This window comes from Sturnira hondurensis, unplaced genomic scaffold (assembly GCF_014824575.4).
Source record: "Sturnira hondurensis isolate 20B ecotype Veracruz unplaced genomic scaffold, ASM1482457v3 Scaffold0018484, whole genome shotgun sequence".
Lineage (NCBI taxonomy): Eukaryota > Metazoa > Chordata > Mammalia > Chiroptera > Phyllostomidae > Sturnira > Sturnira hondurensis.
Window position 1 is genome coordinate 195,158 of NW_028091115.1, and position 22,921 is coordinate 218,078.

Consider the following 22,921-nt stretch of genomic DNA (forward strand, 5'->3'; position numbering starts at 1 on the left):
AGATTGGTCTTCAAGGCTGGGAACAGACATGGAGAAAGGGAAGGTATGAGAGATCAGGCCCAGCAGTAAGTGACACATGGCCCAAACCTTCAGTGTTTGTGTCCTTTCCTAACATCTACATGCAAAGACTGGAGGAGGAGAAAGTTTAGGGAAAGCCCAGTCATCAGCAGTGAGCTGCAAACTTTTTGCTTTGGTCTGATCCTTCCAAATGACAGCTACTAACTTATCCACCTCAGTTTTAAAGGGAGGCAGGAAATTCCCGGTTGACACAGATGCACACTCAGTTCCCACAGGCCCCAAATACTGCTTGCTTACTAGACCACAAAGGTCGGAGAGGGGCTGGAGGTTGAGGGGCACAGAGTTCGCCCACTCGGTGCTCAAGGGACTCCGTTTCCAGAATAACTGTAATGAGAGAAAGGTGCACAGCTGGAACCACCGTAACTCATTATTCATAACATGAGCCTCTGACTACTCAATTAAAAAATGAAATTGGTGTGTCCTGGGGGGGGGGGGGGAGAGGAGGAGGAAGAGAAAGAGAGTGGTGTTTCTGCCTGTGATATGAAATGTGGTATAACGGATTTCAAAACCGCAAGTGACTGCAGATGAAGAGAAAACAGGAAATGTAATTGGGGAGGGGAGTGCGGGGGCTCCCAGTTCTCAGGGGCGCTCTTTCATTTTGCCTTCCTTTTAGCTCCTCTCGGACTGTGCCTCTTAATCGCCCCTGCTGCAAAGCTGGGGGAGACCGCTCTTTCTCTGTATTAAAAATGTTTTAAAATTACATAGGTAATGTGTGAATACATTCAGGCTGTAGAAGAATCAAACAATATGGAAGCCTACTGACTGCTCCCCTGAGTAAGCTCCTGTTTCCATTCCCCTCCCCTGAAGTAGCCACGGCTCTAGGTTTGGAGGTGTCTTTTCAGGCCCCTTTCTAGACACTCCCATACGTTTATGTGCAAACGCCCATATTTAGGGGTTTTTTTTGCATACACGGGCTCCTACTGTGCTTATTGTTCTAGAACTTATTTGATCTACATGATAATACATCTTGGAGATAGTCACATAATAGTACCTATAGACCTACTGCATTCTTCCTAACTGCTACAGAGCATTCCAGAATAGGCATGTACCACAATTTCATGAAATATTTTCCTATTGGACATTTATGCTTTTTCCTAGTTTTTTTTTTAGTATTATAAAAAAAGTCATATCAATGTCCTTGTAGTACATGGATCTTTGTACAGACATGAGTTTCTGTAGAATAGATTCCCAGGGGAAGTTTCAGGGCCCCCAGAGGTGGGTCATTGAACCTATTTATTGGTTACTGTGGCCTTTCTAGCATCTCAGTTCAAGTCTTGAACACCACTTGCTACTCAAAATGATAACTTGAGGTTTTAGTGTTGGACGTGCTGGGCCAAGTTGCTAGTTCTATCTCCTCTTATAAACATTGTAATCCAGGGAGCGTTCAATTAATTACAGTCAAAGTAATGAAGACCTCAATTAATCAGGCCACCTTATGCAGAAAGAGGAAAGAGAGAAGGTACCAGAGGTTTAGTGAGGGGGAGGGGAAGAAACTTCCAGGGGCTGTTCTGGGACCAGTGTACATTGAGGTCAGTGTCCTGTCCTTTTTACTTCTACATATTTAGCTCTGAACAATGAGGGCTGATATTCATAAAGGTGACCTTCACATTTTATAAGATTCATCAAAGTGAAAGTGAATGGTACTCACTAGACAGGATTTCCTAAAGCAGGAACTATATATACAAATAATACATTTTTGAAGCCTTCTCAACAAGCATTGAAACAAAAAGTTTGCTGCTCAAACAAACAAACAAAACCCCACATTAACTAGATTCTATGTTCCCTAGTCCCTGAACTTTTCAGTTAATTTAGGTATATTGGACACTGGGTAAAAAATATAGAAGAAATAAGGATTCCAAACATCACCAGTGACCTTCACCAAACCCAGATCAATGGTTATTTATTTCTCTGTAACTCTTCCTGGCTTTAACCTTGGCCTCCAGGGATAAAAAACTATTGGGTCATCTCTTACCTGATCATTTCCTCCTTTTGAAAAAATCCTCTTCATCTTCCCATTCCTTACTTGTGGGTATTTCCTATATTCAATCTTTAGCTCTTTTCTCCCTGTACTATCCCTTGGAGAACATACCCAGTTTCATGCCTCTGACTCCTAAATTTATATCCCAGTCCTGAATTTCCCTGGAGCCCATAATCCCATGCTACTAAGTACTTATTGAATTTCTTTTCTTGGATGTCTCACATAAAATCAAAACTATCTTATTTTCATGAATATATAAAAATCTTTTACGAATTCCCATTTAAAAGACAAACACCCATTTAAAAAATGGGCAAGGACATGTACAGACAACTCACATATAGGTATATATAACAACATACATATATCAAACAATAAAAGTAATAATAAAATGTGAATGAAATGACATGATGACTTTTTCAGTGACTCAATTCACAATAGCTAAAAAGCCTCAGAAACTCAGTGTCGGTCTATGTGTGGGTAAACACATACTCTTGTATATTGGTGGTGGGAACAGACATTTGTATTATTCTTTGTTGACTGATTCTCAGTGTGTACCAAAATCTTTCAAATGTGTGTGCCCTTTGGTCCAATGGGCTTCAGTTCTAGGAATTTCACCTAAGGAAATAATCAGATACGCTAATCTATAAGAACAAGAATTATCATTTATGTTGTTGAAAACATGGAAGCATGCTAAATGTCCAGCAGTGGAAGACTGGTTAAGAAAATTTGGTAAACTCCTGCAAAGGGATGCTGGGTGCCGATAAAAGTAATGTTTTGGAAGTTTACTTAATCTGACAGATTTATATTAAGTGTGCTTAATATTAATAATGCTATGCTGTACACCTGAAACAAATGTATAATAATGTTGAATGTCAACTGTAATTGAAAAATAAAAAGTTGAAAGGAAATATACTTAAATACTCAAGAAGACATCCATACTATATTGAGTGTCAGATTATTAAGTCAGTTTGTGAAAAGGAATATACCGAATGATCCCTTTTTTGTCAGAAAAAAGATGTACAGACTGGAGGGAAATACATGTAAACATTAACAGTGTTTATTTCTGGAGAGTGATATTATGGGTGATTGTGATTTTCTCCTTCACAATTTTCCATGTTCTAAAATATCTACAGTGAACATTGATTACTTTTGTAAAATAAAAAAAACAACTTGACAAGTGTATTTTCTTTTAGTAGCTTATTTAAAACCAGACTCCTTGACATCCCCACTAAAGGTGCCCGTTTCTTGGCTTCCTTCTTTCTGGCCATGGTGCCGTCAATCCAAGCTCCCAGGCTTAGACCATTGCAGCCTTAGAGATTTGATTTCTCCCTCATTCCCTCTGCCCAATCACTCATTGAGTCTCCTCCCTCCTCCCTTCGGTAGGACATCTCTCAAATCTGTTTCTCCTTCCTGAGTCTCAAGTCAAATCAGTTCACTTCACAGCTTATATTATTAGAGTGCCTGGATCCCACTCTACCACTTCCACGTTATTGGAGTCATCTGCTAATGTGTCTTCCTGCCCTTTCTCTCCTTCAATCACTTCAGCAACCTGCCTCTGGCACGATCTTTCGAAAACGCAACTCGAGTGGCCCTCCCTGCTCAAAACACTCAAAATGCCCCCCAGACCTTTTTCTTTTTGCTGTTTAGAGCTCTTTTCAGTACTGTGCTAAGTGGGAGGCAATAGGTGGGCACATGGGAGGTGCTTGGTAAGCCTTTGCCAATGAAGTAAATCTTTAAGGACAAGGTATGGTATACTCCCCATTGCCCTCCACTGTATTCAGTTTGAAAATTCCATTTCCTCGTCTTTTGGCACTTGGACCAGAGACCTTGGAGCACTTGAAGTCTCATGGTGCTGCAGTTGGAGACAGGAAGAGGCATCCAGGGGCGATAAAATATGGTTCAGGAAACCTCAGCTCTGAGTCCCTCCCAATTTCCGATGCCTGCTATGCAGGAGGCTCCATCGAGAAAGTAGATTTAGCTCATAAGTCTTGTCTCCCTGCTGCGTTGAGGACCAAGAATGAACAGTGGGAAACTTACATCTTTTTTGTTTGCTTTAATAAAAAGAATAAGGAGAAAGGGGTGAAGGGAGGTGAAAAAGGGTGAATGTCGAACAAACCCTGCGTGATGTGGGCCACTCACGAAACCCAGCTGTCTTCAGGTGCCCCACTGGGGCCCAGAGAACCCCAGCCTGGTCTGAAGGATGGCAGATGGTTGTGTTTCAAGAATACTCCACTGGGTGTGTGTGTGGGGTGAGATGTGTCAGGGTAATGAACTTGCCAGGCAGCAGTCACTGGCACTTAGCCCTGTGTCTCATTCTTGGAGTATCCGATGAAACCAATGGAAGTGGGATCCCAAACTGGGTGAAGTGGCTATCTGGGAAACCAGTGCCGACACTCTCAGCTGCTATGAGGTTCCCCACCAATGCAGCGCATCCCTCTCAGTGTGAAAGTATGCCTTTATTATGGACCTAGTCTAAAAGCAGGCTAACAGCCTGGGATATTGGCATAGGCTTCTTGGCACTAACCATGTCCTTCTTGGATTACTCTTGGCACCTTTCTGGTTATGGAAAGCTTGGTGTAGCCCCACCCAACAGAAACTGACTGTTTACCTAGCCCACCCCTCTTGTCTAGCTTGGCTGTCTCCAGCTTTCCTTCTCTTTCCTTTTCCCTTCCCTCGCTGCTATTGGCAGTTAACACATTCTTTTGAGTACATGCAGCCCCCTTTTGTCCCTGCCCCTGGCTCCTTGGAAGCCTGCCCCAGTTTGAGGTTCCCCCTGTTTTGTAAAACCATTGACAGGAAGAAGCTTTGGGAATTGCCTGCGAAGCAAAGGCTGCCTGCCTTCTAGGGCTGTGAATGGTTAGGCTGACCCTGATGGAGACAAGGGGACCAGTGGAAGCAAGGAGGCAGGTCTCTCACCGGAGTGAGCTGCAGCAAGTGTGCTGTGGCGTCACATGTTACTGGGGGAGTCTGAGTGCAAGGATAACCTCCAGGTGTGATAAGAACAGCAGCTCCTGTTGATGGGATGCTCACCACGTGCTCGGTGCTTGAGGAGTATTACCCTACCTAACCCTCACAGTCCTGTGAGGTAGTAATACTGGTTCCTGATTTTACAGGTGGGGACACTTTGAGAAGTGAAGCAACTTGTCCAAGGTCAGGAGGTAGAGGAGATGGTACTGTAATTCAGACCTGCCTGATTTCTAAGTTTAGTTTCTTTTTTTACACTCTTTTTTCCAATTACAGTTTACATTCGGTATTATTCTGTTTTAGTTTCAGATGTACAGCATAAAGTGGTTGGAAAATCATATACTTCACACAAGCAGTCCCCCCACTGCTTCAAATACCCTCCTGGCTCCACACGCAGTTATCACGATATTCTTGACCATGTTCCCTATGCTGTAACCCACGTCTCTGTGACTCTTCTGTAACTACCAAACTGTACTGTTTAATGCCTTCGCCTTTTTCATCCAGCCCCAAACCCCCTCCTCTGACAACTGTCTGTTCTCTGTGTCTGTGAGTCTATTTCTGTTTTGTTTGTTAGTTTATTTCATTAGATTTCACATATGAGTGAAAACATATGGTATTTGTCTTTCCCTGACCGGCCTATTTCCTTTAGCATAATACTCTGCATGTCCATCCATGTTGTCTCAAAAAGTATGATTCCCTTCTTTTCTTATGGCTGAGTAGTGTGCCATTGTGTGAATGTACCACAGCTTTTTTATCCATTTATCTACTGATGGGCACTTGGGCTGCTTCCATATCTTGTCAAAGCCTAGTCTCTTAACATCTACACAGGACCACCATTGGAGATCTCCAAAATGCCCTAGAGAGAAGGGTAATTGAAGTCCCTTTGTAATACTTACTGAACACTTACGCATGTACCAGGCATTGTTCTAAGTTTGTTATATGTATGGGCACATTTAAGTCTCCCAATTACCTGTAAGAAAAGTAATATCTCCTATGATAGATGGAGAAGGAAATGGAGGCCCTGAGAGGTTACCCAGCTTTTAAATGATTTGAGTTGAGAGTTAACCCAAGTCTGTGAACCTCTGGCACTAGCAGTCTCATCCCCTGACCCTTCCCTTCTGCCCTTTATAAGCCCCTCTGTAGTTTGCTTTGTCTGGAACTATGGTGACATTTGTTATGAGGCCTGGGTGGGTGTTACTTCCTAGTGTGGAGATTATTTGGATGGAGAAGTGAGGCCCAGATTGCTTGTAAGCACATTTTTATTTTCTCTCCCCCTTCCTCTTCCAAATTAGGGTGAAGGTTGCCGAACTGCCCCCCTGGCTGGACATGTGGGGTTTGACAGCTTGCCTGACCAGCTGGTGAATAAGTCAGTCAGCCAGGGCTTCTGCTTTAACATCCTGTGTGTGGGTGAGTATTTCCATAGCAGAAAATTCTATTAGAGCAAATGGATCCTTAATGGCTGGATGTGGCTTTGCAGGTAATTAGGTTAAATAGCATGTCATTCTGATCTACTTATAAGAGTGTTTCCCCCTCTTTCTTCTTTTATCCTTCTGCTTGTTTTTGTAAACAGCTGGCTGTAATGATATTTTCCCCGGTTAGACAAGAATATGTGGTCATACCTTGGGGGAAACTGAGCTGTGTGTTACCCAGTGGAAATTTTGCAAGGGAGCTGGCTGGCTCAGCTATTGCTGTCAGGTTCATTTTGACTGCAGAAAACAGGAGCCACGGTAGAACTGGGAGGATGGTAATGGCTGCAGAAAGGTGCCTGCCCACCAGCTGTGGCCAGTGAATTGGTTCTGTCAGTTTCCTCTGCAGCCCCGCTATGCTAGGTACAGTTCAAGATCAAGTGCAAGGATCACACAGCTGTGTGCCAAGTTCTTTTATTCCCTTTATGTGTATCTCTGGACTTCAGTCTCAAATGTAGGAAACACATCTTAGTCACCTCTGATATACTAATCATAGCACAAAGAGAGTTCAATGATGCTCGTGAAAGGAATGAACGAGTTACCGTATTTTGCTGTGTATAATGCGCACCCACGTTTTTGTGCGTGTTATACACAGGATTATTATACCCACTATTATCCCCATGGTATATAATCATTATACCCTTGTACAATGCACATCCTTATTTTTCCCTCAAAAATTTGGGCAAAGCAGTGTGCATTATCCACAGCAAAATACATGCCCCACATGAACCACTTATGCTTCTCAAACACTTTTCCATATTAGCAATTTGGGTCCTTACTAGGGCTTTGCAAAGTGAGCAGAGTGAATAGCATTTGTATCCTCATCGAACAGATGGAGGCCCAGAAACTTAGGGAGGGTAAGGGACTTATCTGAGGCAACACAGAATAAGTACTAGAGCCATGAGAAGGACCCAGGTCTGGCTGACCCTTTGTTCATCCCTCTGCTTTTCTAACTGCCGCTAGCAACGTGTCTTGAGAACACAAAAGCATTTTGGAAACTCAAGCACCAACCAAATACGAGGAACAAAAGTTCCTTCCCATTCTTTAAGAATCTCTCCTTAGACCTTAAAAAATCCCAAATTTGCAAACATGATCATAACATATAATTTTCACTACACACCGCTGTAAAGCATATCTGCATATTTTCATTGATCTACTTCCAGACCTTTAATAATTGTATAATACCATAATGAAGCCAGTTTTCACGCTGGTTGGACTACTTCTGCTAATTTTCTCATCTTATTTTTGTATAGAGCACATGGGGAAGTCATTCATGTTGAGGATCTGAGCCACTCCTGAACGGGATATTTTACTCTTTAATGTAGTCTAAAGTTCTGTTTTCTAAATGATGTCATTCCTTTTCTTGGACTCTATTTTTTCTTCTCCATCCCCAGCACTTCCACATCATTTTCTGTAGGAGAATAACTGCACACTTAAGGGCAGGTAGGGCACAACAAAGTCACTTCCAAACATGGGTGGCAGGCAGTCAGCTAGGCCCACTCAGTAGTTGAGTGACTCACTTCCACACACTAGCTTTGGAACCTATGAAACGAAAATACTGAGTTGGCCAAAAAGTCTGTTCAGTTTTTTCCATAAAATGAAAGATGCATTTTTCATTTTCACCAATAGCGTTATTGATTTGGATATTTTGAGTACGTCGGCTGTCTCCCACGTGGTATGACATGATTGTCCTCAATTAATGTCTCAATTCGATCGCTATCAACTTCAATTGATCTGCCTGACTGTGGAGCATCGTCCAGCGAGAAATCTCCAGCAGGAAAATTTGCAAAGCATTTCTGACATGTTCGATTAGTCACAGCTCCTTCTCTTTACCCTGCACAAATCTTTTTTTGTGTGTTTTGAACTTTCTTGAAATAATAAAGCACAATATGCCAAAAATGTGCCTTATTTTCTTCCATCTTCAGTATTAAAATAGCTACACAGAAATTCACCAATTCTCATGTTTTTTAAAAACGCATGCATGCTGATATGACAGCTGTCACAGTACTACGATCTAACAAAGTTGTTTGGAATACAGTTTAAGACAACTAAGTGCTACTAGAGCCATCGGCCAGAAAAATATGAACGAACTTTTTGGCCAGCCCAGTCTGTGCTTCACAGAATTTCGTATCATGGGACTTAAAGAGTCCAGATCTAGGTTGTTTAATTCATCAAATGCCAGAAATCCTCTGATGATTATGGTTAGTTGCCATTAGGAGAAGGATACAAAATAAATAGAAGTCCTGGTGATTGACATCAAGATCAAATGCTATTACATCTAATATCAGCACTGCCAAATCTCTCCAATCTTTGGCTGGTGGCCAACTTATTTTACATAATATTTGATTACTGAAAATTTCCACACAAAGATATTGGATTCTGTTGGCATTCCTCCCAGAGCTCTCTATGACCTACAGTGGAGTTAAGGAGATGAGAAGTGAAATGAGACACTCACACCAAGCAACCTTTCGACCAATTACATGGGTCAGTAAAGTGTTAGGAGGGGGCCATGTAAATTAGAATAGCTCTCTGAAGGCAGGCCTGTGGGGTAATTGGACATGCAGGTCACGGGCTCCCCTCTGGACCAGAGGAAGGGGCAGCCAAGCTCACGGCAAAGCAAGTGGGAGAAATAGTGAAGCCCTGTCCTTGAGCGCCCGCCCAGGCAGCGTACAGCTATGACTGCTCTGGTGTGTACCTGCTGGGATGGCCTTGCTCTGCTGCCTGGGAAAGACCCCCCAACAGGGGAGGGCTAGGAAGGAGACTCTCATCCCCAAACAGTCGCCCTGTCTCTTTCTTTCCTGTCATGTCAAGTTCAGAAAGTGGCTGCCCTGGTAGCTCCCCTCTTAGCCCTGTAAATACAGCCATTCAATGCAGTAGCCTGGACCGGTTTAATTTCATTCTTCATCCCTGATCCAAAAAAGCCTACAGGTCATGCATTCTTTCTACTCTCTGTCTGTGCTTTCGACCCTGTCATTGCTCAGAGAGCCCACAATTTGGGCGAAGGTGACAAGCAGTTTAGAGTGGCTCGAAGGCTGCAATCTTGGCGCGGCTATAGGCTCGGTCCTGCTGCTGACTTGGCGAAGGGTTCGGAGCTTGGCTGCTGAAGGTGATCTTTTCTCTCCCAGGATTTTCAGTGACCATGGTTTCATGCCGGTCTACCGCCTGTGCATAACTGTCAGGTTTACTCCATTAATGACTGTTTGGGCATAGAATATGTTCCCTGAAGGAACTTTCTTTTGTTCTCTAATAGGGCATTTTTAAGTGTAAAATTATGGTAGCACTAGCTTCCATTATTAAGAGGCCTAGGCTACTTTTGGCACAGTATCATTTCTCTTGGTGCTGGCCTGCTGAGCATCAGGCTCAAGCCCAGCACACTGGGTGCCTGGTGTGTGTATGTACATGTTTGCCTATGTGCGTGTTGGGATCGGGAGAGGGGATTTTTATGAATCCAGAGCCGCATTGATATGTCAGGGAGCCAATAAATGGAACCCGCAATGATTGTGTGTAGAGGGCTAGCACATGGGTGTGAGCATATTATGACTCCTCTTCAATAGCCTAGATTCTCTAGGGTTGACAATAATTACTGAGTAGGGTGAGGTTCCCCTCCCCCCATAAAAGTATTTACTCGTTGCTTGGCTTTGGAAATTGCTAGGATCTCACGGTCATCCTAGATACAGTACAGGAGGCGTCAGAGGAGCCACCAGAGTTGGCAGTGCAAGTGCTCTGCTGTGCAAGAGCCCCAAAGAGACTCAGCTTTTCAGATGTGCCAGCAACAGCGATTCCTGTGAGGAGCACAAAGGGTCATAATGATAATATTTACTTTGAAGCTGCTCGGGATTCCAGGCGCAACTGGGCTCTGTTGAACTTGGAAAAAACCATACAAGAGAAGCAGGATTGAGGTTCACTAAACGAGGACGGGAAGGGCAGCTAAACATTCTATCAAGGTCAGGGGTCGATTGGGAAAGGCAGCTGCTCACCTAAGACAGGCTGCCAACAGTGCTGGTGTGCTGGTCAGTGTCTCAAAACCTGCGCTCAGGAGAAAAATTGCCCTGGTTTGCAAGTTGCTGATATCCGTAGTGTCATTGCTTCCACCATAGCCGGCTTTTTGCTGCCAACCTGATGTCACTGCACATGGGCTTGGGAAGAGCTGCAGGAAGCTGGGCGAGCCAGATTCAGCACAGTAGTGCACCAGGGATCTGCAAGATCAGGAAAGAGAAGGCAAGGTCACCGAGCCAGACACGACCTTGTCCCTGTCCATAGGTTCCCTTGGTCAACTGGAGTTCCTGGTGAGTTTCCTTTTGGACACCTCCCTTTTGAACTTGGACATTGCTCTTGGGTTTATTCCACCATTTGGAGCTGCAAGAGACTTTAGCTCCATGTGACTGTGGACTGTACCATGTGAACAGGGATTGGGGCTGTCTTGTTTACTGCTGTATCCCCAACCCCTAAAACTGTGCCTGGCTCCTATTAAAGGCTTTGTAAATATTTGCTGAATGACCAAACGAACCAACATATCATGCCCGTGGGATGCTCTAGAGCATATTGATTATTAGCAGGGGTTCCGATGTCAAACTGCCTTGATTCACATGCTGACTCTGCCACTTACTACTTGACCAATTACTTCATTTACATTATATAGATAAGGAAGGTAAGGTGCAGCGAGGTTGAGAACGGGAGCAAATGCACACAGCTAGGAAGTGGCTTGGTTAACGTATCTGTAAATTAAGAACAAATCGTGGTTTCTACTACCTCTTAGGCTTATTTGGGGAGTTAAATAAGGAAATATGAAGTATTTACAGCAGTGCCTGGTACCTAGTAAGTGCTGCACAAATGATAGCTATTATTATTGTTATTCTAACCTGCTCATTTTATGGCAAAAGAGACTGGGCCCCAGAGAGGGGAAAGGGCTCTGCTCACGTCACACAGTCATTTGGTGATAACCTGACTGTCACTCTACATTTCATCACTGCAAGAACTTCATTGCATAAGGGTCCAGAGAACACTAATATCAACAGCAGGTGAGGAAGAGGGCTAAGCTTTTCTTTGTTATAGTGATTTTTAAAAAAGATTTTATTTATCTCACCTTTAACAGGATCCTAATCAATAAAAGAAAAAAGCAAGCAAAATATAACCAGAGACGTTGAAATTAAGAACAATCTGACAGTAACCAGAGGGGAGGGGAAAGGGGGTAATGGGGGGGAAGGGTTTTCAGGAGCAACTATAAAGGACACGTGGACAAAAGCAAGGGGCGGAGTGGAGGCAAGGGAGGGAGGTGGATTTGGCTGGGGTGAGGGGAAAATGCAGACAACTGTAATTGAACAACAATTAAATAATTTTTAAAATAAAAAACATTTACTTTTAGAGAGAGGGGAAGGGAGAGAGAAAGGAAGAGAAGCATCAAGGTGTGGTTGCCTCTCACGCGCCCCCTACTGGGGACCTGTCTGGCAACCCAGGCATGTATGTGCCCTGACGGGGAATTGAACCAGCGACCCTTTGGTTCACAGGCCGGAGCTCCACCCTCCAAGCAACACCAGCCAGAGCTGTTACAGTGATTTTTAACTCAGGGTACAGAGGTCAACACTGGACTATCCCAGGGAGTGTATTTTGGGAAGGTGTATTTTATAGTACATGTTTTAAATTGAAATTATTATTTTAAGTAATCCGATGTTTCCAGAATGCTCTCTGCGTTAAGCACAGTGAGTCGAAATCCTCCTGGCTGGTGGTGATGACTTAAAAAGGGTTAAGGAACCCTGCTCCTTGTGAGGAGGAGGGTGGAGAGAAATTGACCCCTAGGGACTCCTCAGGTTTCCTGCTGGAATCTAATTACCAAGCCCCCACCTTCCTGCAGGCGAGTGGAATCTGCTGACCTGATCTGAATTAGGCTACAGGTGCCCGCCCTCCCACTCAATACTGGGCCTGGGACAGCATGGGTGGGGGATAGCACCCTAGGCTCTGGCTGAGCCTGTGCCAGCCATTGAGAGAGAGAGTGCCCACCTTACAGCCCCCGCCCCCTAGGCTCCACATAGATGGGGAGCTGGAATGGCAGCGCTCAGTAGCCATTGGATGAGCTCACTTGATTTTTTGCCCTCTTCTCACTTTGTGTTTGTCACAATTCCCTAGACACCCACAGGTTCTTTGCGTCCAGACGTTTGTCATTGGACATCTAGTTTCCACAGCCCTTTTCTGCTGGCAGGCATTTGGATGGTCATTTTCCTTACTGCCCTGCCCTGCAGGCGGGCTGCTAGTTCTTCAGCTGTGCAAACAGGGTGGGCCTTTCGCCCTGCAGTCCTGCTCCTGAGGCCTGTGTAAGCTTGTCCTGGGCACTCTCTGGAGTACAGGAAGCTGTCCCCTCCCCTGGTGTCTGAGAATCCTCAGGATCACAGAGCCAGGCAGCCAGGTCTAGGTGCTGGGGAGGCAGGGCTCGCCACTCTCTAGTTGCTGCAGGACATTCAGCAAAGAACTCACACAACCAGAAGAGTGGGCAGAGATGGGAATGCACCAGGAAAATTCATTCGGTGTCTTCAAAGGCAGGCTAAAATGTAGCTGGAACTTCAGTGCCCAGAGGGAAGGCGGGTCAGGGTGAGGGAACCACCCTTGTGTTTCCACCTTAAAAATGCTGGCCCCCTTTTGCAGTTAGCTGCAGCCCCACCTTGGGCGAGGAGCGGGTGATACATTCCGTTCCTTGGCCAAGTCTGTCACTTCCCATTGCAAAGGCCTCACCTCACCAAATTTTTCTTGGGACCCAAATGCTTCCTGTTCTTTAGAGAGGAACGAAGGGGCCTCTTCTGGGAGAATCTTTGCTGCTGATAGGTATCACAGACCCTGGCTGGAAACATGATCTGTGAGAGGAACCATATTTCTTCACCTTGACAGTCAACCCCATTAGTCAAACCTGGCTATGGACTTGGGCTGGGGGGCCGGTAGCTGGCAGAATTGAATGTTCTCCTTGTTCTCTCTCAGCAGTCTCTCCACACACAGGAGCTCCGTCATCACCAGATATTTTTAAAAGCACCTCCTGCATTCATAGCTCATTTTTTGAGAGAAAAGAGGCGTGGGACATTCAAAGCTAGACACACCCAGAGGGTGGAGAGCAGACAGACCATTTGCAGTTACTGGTTGTGAAGCTCTAGCCCCAGGCCTAGGTTGCGGATGTGTGTTGTCAGTCACAAGGGTATCTGCCAGGTCAGGATTTGCCCAGTGCAAACCCATGCTCTTGGCTGTAAAGACAGTTGACACTCACGTCTGAAGGGTTGGGAGGGGGAGGGTGAAGAGAGGTGATAATAGAAGAATGGCAGGGTAGTCTAGGTATTCAAAGGGCAATTCAAAGTAATTCACTGCTGAACCTTGTATTCCTGAATCCCTTGGGGTGGGACGAGGACCCAGATACAGTGTGGATCTGAGGAAAATGTAAGTGGCTACAGTGCCCAGCCCAGCTCACATCTGGTGGTTGAGTCCGGTGCCCCCAGCTTCCCTCCAGGCTCTTCATTCTCTGAACACTCCATGGCTTATGGCAGTGGCTTGGCCTCCCTTAGATCTTTCAGAAATAACCTCCCCACACCCTCACCGGTGCCCCACAGCCCTTTCTCCACTTGTCTCCTTGGTGTGAAAGTTAAGACTTTTGGAATTCCAATGGTTTAATTTATTGGCACCCTGCAGCCTGCTAGTTAAACAAACAAGTGACTGGTTTGTTTGAAATTTAAGGGGAAGAATCATTTGCGGCCTGCTAAATTCCCTCCTTATTAGCTAAAAATGGTCTCACTAACTGCTCAGGCCCCTGGGAGGACAAGCCAAGAGCCACATTGGCTCCCTGCTGGGACAGCATTCAGGCATCTGCAGAGCCCTGTCTGGTCCTGGCATCGAGGCGAGGAGACAGAGGGACTGAGGGGATATTTATTTGGTGACAGACTGCTGCCCCCTGCTTTTAAAATTTAAAATGAGCTTTTAATTTTCATTACAAAAGCTATTCATGTTCCTCATAGAAAATTTGGAAAATACACAAAAGCACAAAGAAAGAAATGAAAAGCACAGATAACCCCACCACTCTGACACAATTGTTGGTGGCACTGTATTGTTTTCTTTTCAGGCCTTTTCTAGGCATAACTCTACCTCTCCATCATTGCCTGTAACACTTTCTTTCTCTAACTATAAACACAATGCAAAAGGAAAAAGGACTCGTAGACATGGACAACGGTGTGGTGATTGCTGAGGGGGGAAGGGGGTATAAGGGGACTAAAAGCTAATGGAAAAATACAATACAGATTAAATAAAATTGCAAAAAAACCCCAATGCATACTAAATTTTCAAATAACAAGAAAAGAGGAATAAAAGGAAAATTCCCCCCCATTCCATGATCCTGGGATGATTATTGCTAATATGTTGGTGCAGTTCCTTTCCATTTTTTCACTTAACTGAGATCAAACAGTCCATATTTCTATATGCTCTTCACTTAGTGTCTTATCATGTACATTTTCCACGTCAATGAATATGCATCTAAAACATGATGTGGAATGGTTTCACGGCCACTGTGTGAATGGACCATAATTTATCCTTTTGCTTTTCAGGAGAGACCGGTTTGGGTAAGTCCACCCTCATGGACACCCTGTTCAACACCAAGTTCGAGGGGGAGCCAGCCACCCACACACAGCCAGGTGTCCAGCTTCGGTCTAATACCTATGACCTCCAAGAGAGCAATGTGGGGCTAAAGCTCACAATCGTAAGCACAGTTGGCTTTGGGGACCAGATCAACAAGGAGGACAGGTAAGGGAGGTGGTAGGGTGGGGAGGCTGGTGGGAGGCCATGGGGAATAGCTCACCACAACGATCTTGGAGAGACCATAGATGTCAAGGTCCTGCCTAGACCTCTCAAGATGGTGAGAGCAAACAGCAGATCCCTTATAAATGCCACTTCCACCCAGGATCCCTATCTAAAGCAACTGTTCTACATGTTTTGCCAAAAGCAGGCATATCTTTCCAGTATATACCCGTGAGGTCTCCATTGCATTCAGCAGACATTCATTGAGCTCCTGCCTTGTGTCAGGTGCTGCTGTGCTCTGACGATCTGAAAAGGAATGACTTTGTCTCTGCCCTTCACATGCTTACAGGAAAAACTAGTTTTAAACAAATCAGTTCCATTGAGAGTGATATGCTCTGTAAAGGGCAGAGTACAAAGACATAGAGGACAGATTACAATGAGAACATAAAGGAGAGGTCACTTGATTCCATGTGGGGAAGTCAGGGAAGCCTTCACAGAGGAGGCGTCCACTGAGCTGGCCCTTGAAGGGCAGAGAGGGAAGGGAATTCCAGGCAGGGGTAACTGGTTGTACAAAGGCGAGGAGATGTGGAGGATTATGGCATGTTCTAGGGAACAGAAGGTTGCTCCGTTTAGCCAGACCAGGGGCAGAATTACTGTGAATCTAATGAAAGTTAAGCCTTAGTGTTCACTTTCACAGGCCTCTTTCAAGGCCCTGTAACAAATTTTTAGTTATAATGTTATATTATCTTTCTTGGAGGGTCCTTCAGATTGTGTAAGCTTAACACTTCACAAAACCTGGGTCTGCCCCTGAACTAGTGCTTGGTGTAAGCTGCAGGAAAAGTGGGGAAGATGATCCCCAAAAGGTAGCAAGAGCCAACCCCTGGAGGGATTTATAGAACGTGCAAGTGTGGAGACACTGAAAGGTTTCAAGAGGAGAATCTTATCATCTGATTGGCTTTTGAAGAAGGTACTTTTTTAAAAAGATTTTATTTATTTATCTTTAGAGGGGAAGGAGAGAGGGAGAGAAACATCAATGTATGGCTGCCTTTCGTGCATCCCCTGTTGGGAACTGACCTGCAGGGAATTGGCCTGCAACCCAGGCATGTGCCCTGACTGGGAATCAAACTGCAATCTTCTGGTTCGCAGGCCTGTGCTCAGTCCACTGAGCTATACCAGCCAGGGCTGAAGAAGGTACTTTGAGATAGACTGAGGAGTAGGAAGATCAATTTGGGAGACTATTAGACCAATTGGACTAGGCCACCGGTAAATCAGGTGCTGAGGTAAGGGTGAGGAGACAGATTTGATAAATATTAAGTAGGTAGAATCAACAAGACTTGGACTAGGGTTATGAAAGCTCAGAAAAATCTGCAGTGAGGCCCGTATTTTCAGCTTTGGAGAATAGACTAATGGTGGTGGCATTCAGTAAGAGAGGATAAGAAAACCAGCTTTGACAGGAATCAGCTCTGTTTTGAACATGTTGAGTTTGAGTTGTCTATGGACCATCCAGAGGCATGATGACCTTCAGAGAGATGCAACTGAATATACAGGGTTACAGGTCAGGAAAGGGTCTGGGAGGGAAATAGTTGGGTTAAGAAGGTGTGGGTGATTAAGTCCCAACCATTGACACGGGTAAGATCACCGAGACATCAGAGCTGAGCAAGATGAACGCTAAGCGAAAGACAAAAACCTTGTGATGCTAGGTCAGCAATAAGAGGAAAAGACATGCTAAAGAGATGGAACAGCAGAGAGGAGTAAGCAGAGAGGTAGGAGGAGGTCTGAAGTGTTTGAGAATTGTGTGTGAATGAATGGTGGGCAAAGAGAGCTCAGGGATTAGGATGGGATGTGGGCTGGGGCCAGGGATAGGGATGGGGTGAGGGTCAGGCTCCATCTGCACTTAACTGGAAGTCACGTGGTTACCACACATGCTCATCCAGAAAAAAGCCATTCATCATTTTGAGTGAAGTATCTGCTCATTCTCTGAGGATTCTCTTGCTTCTTAGATGGACTCTATCCCAAATTATCTTATTTTCCCTTGAAGTTACAATAGCCGTACTCATTTCCATATAATGAATATATTTAGCTTCTTAAAAGTTGAACTTATTTCTGTCTTCCATTTGAAATTCTAAACAAAGAACACCTCTGCTTTTTATGAGCTTGTTTTTTAAACTATCTTATTGTTTTTTTTTAAGTTTTATTTATTTATCTTTAGAGGGGAAGGAGAGAGGGAGAGAAACATCAATGTATGGTTGCCTTTCCTGCATCCCCTGCTGGGAGTTGGCCTGCAGGGAATCAGCCTGCAACCCAGGCATGTGCCCTGACTGGGAATCGAACCTCGATCGTGTGGTTCGCAGGCCTGTGCTCAATCCACTGAGCTGCACCAGCCAGGGCCTAAACTATCTTATTGTTAATCTATTACCGTTGTCCCCATTTTTCCCTCTTTGCCCTCGTCCTCTCAGCCCACCCTTTCCCTGCTCCTATAGTGAATCCCCGCCGTGTTGTCCATGTCCGTGGGTCATTCACACATGTTCTTTGACTAGTCCCTCCCCCTTTTCCAGCCTTTCCCCCCTCCCTCCTCCTCTCTGGTTACTGTCAGTCTGTTCTTTATTCCCGTGTTCTATATTGCTCTTTATTTCTGGTTCTATTTTGCTCACTTGTTTGTCTTGTTGACTAGGTTCCGCTTATAGATGAGATCATATGGTATTTGTCTTTTACCACCTGGCTTATTTCACTTGGCATAATGCTCTCCAGTTCTATCCATGCTGTTTTTTTTAAAATACTTTTTTGAATTTTATTGTTCAAGTACAGCTTCCTTTCCTCCCCCATCCCTCCCCTCCCGGTGCTGGGGTTTTTTTTGTTCTAATCTTACTTGGTGGAGAATGAGTTAGACCCTTAGGGAAGGAGATATTTGGGTCACAATATGAGTTCCTAGTCTGAATTGCATATTGCTCAGGATCTCCTCAGTTAAATTTGTCTCAGTTTTCAGTTATATACATTCAGCATATATAAAATTGGAAAACACCTTGATGGTAGTTTGGGACTGAACTGACACACAGCCTCTTAGAGGCTAATTTACTCCCATTATATTGGTAACATCCTTACTGTTTTTCCTCATTATAAATATGATATATATTCATAGAAAATAAAATACGGTGGTCTCCCTTATCTATTGTTTTGCTTTCCAACGGTTTCAGTTGCCTGCAGTCGACCACGGTCTGAAAATATTAAATAGAAAATTCCAGAAATAATCAATTCATAAGTTTTTAAAGATTTTATTTATTTTTAGAGGGAAGAAGGGAGGGAGAAAAAGAGGGAGAGAAATATCTTGGACCTGGCCTGCAACCCAGACATGTGCCCCTACTAGACTCGAACTGACAACTTTTTAGTTCACAGGCCAGTGCTTAAACCAATAAGCTATACCAGCCAGGGTGCAATTCACATTTTGAAATTGCACACTGTTCTCAGTACCATGATAGACTCTTGCATTACTCCACTCTGTGCTGCCCGGATTACATCATTCCTTTGTCCAGGACATCTATGTTGTACTCATTACGCTCGTATTTGTTACTTAGTAACTGTCTCTGTCTTGGTGATGAAATTGAGTATCACAGTATCGCCATGCTTATGTTCAAGTAATCCTTATTTTACTTAATAGTGACCCCAAAACACAAGAATAGGGATGCTGGCAATTTGGATATGCCAAAGAGAAGCTGTAAGGTGATTTTAAGAGAAAATGTGAGTACAGTATATACAGTATTGGAAGATATTTTGAGAGAGGGACATCACATTCACATAACTTTTATTATAGTATAATATAATTGTTCCATTTTATTATTAACTGTTAATCTTTTCCTGTGCTTAATTTATAAATTAAACTTTATCACAGGTATGTCCGTGTAGGAAAACACATAGTCTATGTAAGGTTCGGGACTGTCTGTGGATTCAAGCATCCACTGGGGTTTGGGGATGGATTCCCTGGGGATGTAGGGGAACTACTGTAATAAGAACTCAAATAAGTAGAAATGGAAAGCCTCCCTAAAACTGGGCTTGGGAGCAGAGGTAAGAGTAAGCTTCAGGGATTTGTAAAAAAAAAACAAACAAAAAAAAAACCAACCAAAAAAACAAGAGTTTCCTCTATACTGACAGGGCCATTTGGGCATAAAACGATGCCAGTGCAGCTACATGGAAAGAGAGCATTAGAACACCTGCTTTACTCCCAGTGCACAACTGGGAAGAGCAGTGATGAAGGACATATCCCGAAGAAAGCCACCACTGAAAGGATGTTGGAGCAAAAGGATTCCAAGAGGGAGACAGAAGGACTGGCAGGAAGGGGACTCAGGAACTTAGGCTTTGGTCTCAGACAGATCTGGTTAAAATCCTATCTTGCCTCTATGAGCCAGGGAACTTGGACAAGTCTTTTTGTGCCAGTCTTAGCACCAGTGTGGCTGGATTGGCCCTTGTGGTTCTTACGATTGAAAGGCACCCTGAGCTCTAACCACTAGGCAACTTTGGCAGGGGTGGGGAAGGTTTATTATTCACAGGTCCTGGGAAGCATATGACACAGATCACAGGTAAAGCAGAGACAGCCCCTTGGCCTGGAGTTCTGCTTCTATTAGGTAGAAGCTGCGGGGCTAAGGTTTTGTGGGCTCTCTCTTTATTGGTGAATTTAAAACACAAAGGCAAGAATTCCAAGTGGGGGAAGGGGGAAAAACTAGTGGTCCGAAAGTTCAGTTATGGAAATCAACCAAGAACCCTGAAACAAAGGAGCTTGGGGTGGGGGTGAGGGGGATTCTGATTCTTCAAGTAGCTGGTGATGTGCTTTATTCAGACGGCTGACTTTCAAGTGAATGCCTCTTTGGAGTGGATGCTTTGGCAATAGAAGCTTAGGCCAGGCACTTGACTGATGAGAAAGACAAAATGGAACAGTCAGGGCTTACACTACAATAACACAAAGTCTCTATGCTTCAGTTTTCACATCTGTAAACTGGGGGTGATGATAATACTACTATCTACCCTAGAGGGTTGTGGTGAGTCACAGTTGATATGCGTGGCATATGAAAGGCTTAAACAGGTCTTACCCCTGTGGCTCCGTTTTTTGGGCATCATCCCACAAAAATGAAAGGTTGCTGGTCCTGTCGGGGGATGCTTCGCTCCCCTTTCTCCCTCCTTTCCTTTCCCTCTAAAAATAAATAAATAAGATCTTTTAAAAAAAGAAAAGCTTACATGGACAACAGTGTGGGAATTGACTGTGGGAGCCTGGGGGTGGGCTGGGCTGGGCTGGGTGGAGGAGGGCAAAGGGGGAAAAATTGGGACAACTGTAGTAGAATAACAATTTTATTTTTATTTTTTATTTATTTATTTAAAAATATTTTATTTATTTTTAGAAAGAGGGGAAGGGAAGGAGAAAGAGAGGGAGAGAAACATCAATGTGTGGTTGCTTCTCACGTATCCCCTACTTGGGACCTGGCCTGCAACCCAGGCATGTGCCCTGACTGGGAATCAAACCGGTGACCCTTTGCTTCACAGGCCCGTGCTTAATCCACTGAGCTACACCAGCCAGGGCAACAATTTTTTTTTTAAGAAAAGCTTAAACAGTGCCTGGCACAGAGTAACTAATGAACTGAACATATTGTTATGATCATGACTTATTGGTAGAACAATCAAGGGAGAGTTGTATCACATAGTGTATGGGAGGAAATGATAAATGGTATCCAGGATGATAGAGACCAAAAAATAGCCATTGGGTTTGGCAACAGAAGGTCATTAACATATTTAGGAATAATAATTCCAGAGAAATTGTTGGTAGAAGCTAGATTGCCTCAAGTGAATGGGGTGAGGAAGTGAAGGCACCAAAATGACAAAAAGAATACTAGAATAGAAAAATGAACCCAAGATCAAAGTCATGTTTCTATGGGAATTTAGCATAAATAAATCAGAAGGGAAAGAATTGACTATTAAAGAAAATGTGCTGGGAAAATAGGCCATCCGTTAGGAAAAAATAAGACAGACCCTCCCACACAAATACCATTAACAAAAATAGATTCCAGTTGGAATAAAAACAACTTCTAAAAATATAAGGAGAAAACATAGGGGAGTTTTTTTAACTTTGGGAGTTTATAAGGCTTTTCTAATTGTACCACCAAATTCAAAAGTTGTAGAAGAAAAGACTGACAAATTTAAATTCATTAAAAGAAAAAAAAGCCCTTTGTATATGGAAAGATGACATAAACAAAACTAAAAACAAATTACAGATGGGGACAAAACATTTGCAACCTATATCACAAAGGATTTCCTCTAAAATGTAAAAATGTTTCTGTGATTCAATAAGAAATTAACTGATCATTGCCAGAAGGGAACTATAAATGGCCAATCAACATGAAATAATGCTCATTTGACTTCATCAGTGAATAGGGAAATGCAAAATGAAACACTGAAAAATTTTTTATCCATTAGATTTGCAAAAATTAAAGATAAAAATATATCCACTGTCACCAGATAATTTCATTCATTTTGCTCTGAGTGTAAATTGATGCAGATTTTTTAAAAAAATTATTTTCTTTATTTTTAGAGAGGGGAAGGGAGGGAGAGAAACATCAACGAATGGTTGCCTCATGCATGCCCCCTACCCAGAACATGGCCCCCAACCCAGGCATGTGCCCTGGCTGGGAATCGAACCTGTGACCCTTGGGTTCACAGGCTGGCACTCAGTCCACTGAGCCACACTAGCCAGGGTTGATGCAGACTTTTTTAAAAGATTTTATTTATCTTCAGAGGGGAAGGGAAGGAGAGAGGGAGAGAAACATCAATGTGTGTCCCCCGCTGGGAACCGGCCCGCAACCCAGGCATGTGCCCTGACTGGGAGTCGAACCGCGATCGTGTGGTTCGCAGGCCCGCGCTCAATCCACTGAGCCATACCAGCCAGGGCTGATGCAGATTTTTTTTTAGGGCAAATTTGGCAGTATACCTTATGATCCAGCAGTTCTACTTTTAGGTGAACAGCCTAGAGAAACAATTGCCCATGTTCATGAAAAGCTTATAGAAAAGATGTTCACTGTATCATTCGTTATGGAATTTTAAAAAATTAAACAGTCTAAATTTCCACCAATAGAACAACTAAATGAGCTATGGTAAAACCATACCATAGAATTACATCTGGCAGTTTAAAATAATGAGGAAGATCTATGTGTATTCATATAGACATGTTGTTAAATGAAAAAAGAAGTTGCAGAATGATATGACCATGATACCATTTGTGTAAATCTGCCCCTTCCCAATACAACAACAAACATTTCTTTCTCTCTTTCTCTCCGTATATGTGTGTGTTTATGCATAAAGAAGGTATGCAAGGATAGTCAACAAACTGAAAATAGTAGTTACCTCTGAGGAGCAGCGAATAAGTTTGCATAATTAAAAATAAAACAGATGCCCTGGTTGGTGTGGCTCAGTGGATTGAGTGTGGCCCTGTGAACCAAGGGGTCTCTGGTTTGATTCCCAGTCAGGGCACATGCCTGATGTGAGAGAAAGACCCTAAATGCAAACTGTGTGCCAGGTACAATGTCAAATGCCAGGGATACTAAGAAATAAGACAAAGACGGTCTTAAGACAAATAAGACGGTCTTTAGTTAAGGAGCTTGCAGTTTAGAAGAGGGGATAAGTACATATACAAATTCTACATAATTTGGTAAGT

The 22,921-nt window shown here is 43.7% G+C and overlaps 1 protein-coding gene across 5 annotated transcripts in view; it reads left to right on the plus strand.

The window, feature by feature from the left end:
• Positions 1–22,921, plus strand: part of SEPTIN6 (septin 6) — a 73,066-nt gene that overhangs the window by 8,471 nt on the left and 41,674 nt on the right. For all 5 annotated transcript variants that reach the window (XM_037069151.1, XM_037069149.1, XM_037069147.1 and 2 more), the window contains exons 2-3: positions 6,313–6,427; positions 15,048–15,243. In XM_037069151.1, the coding sequence (XP_036925046.1) occupies positions 6,313–6,427; positions 15,048–15,243 (311 nt within the window). The remainder of the gene's footprint in view (positions 1–6,312; positions 6,428–15,047; positions 15,244–22,921) is intronic.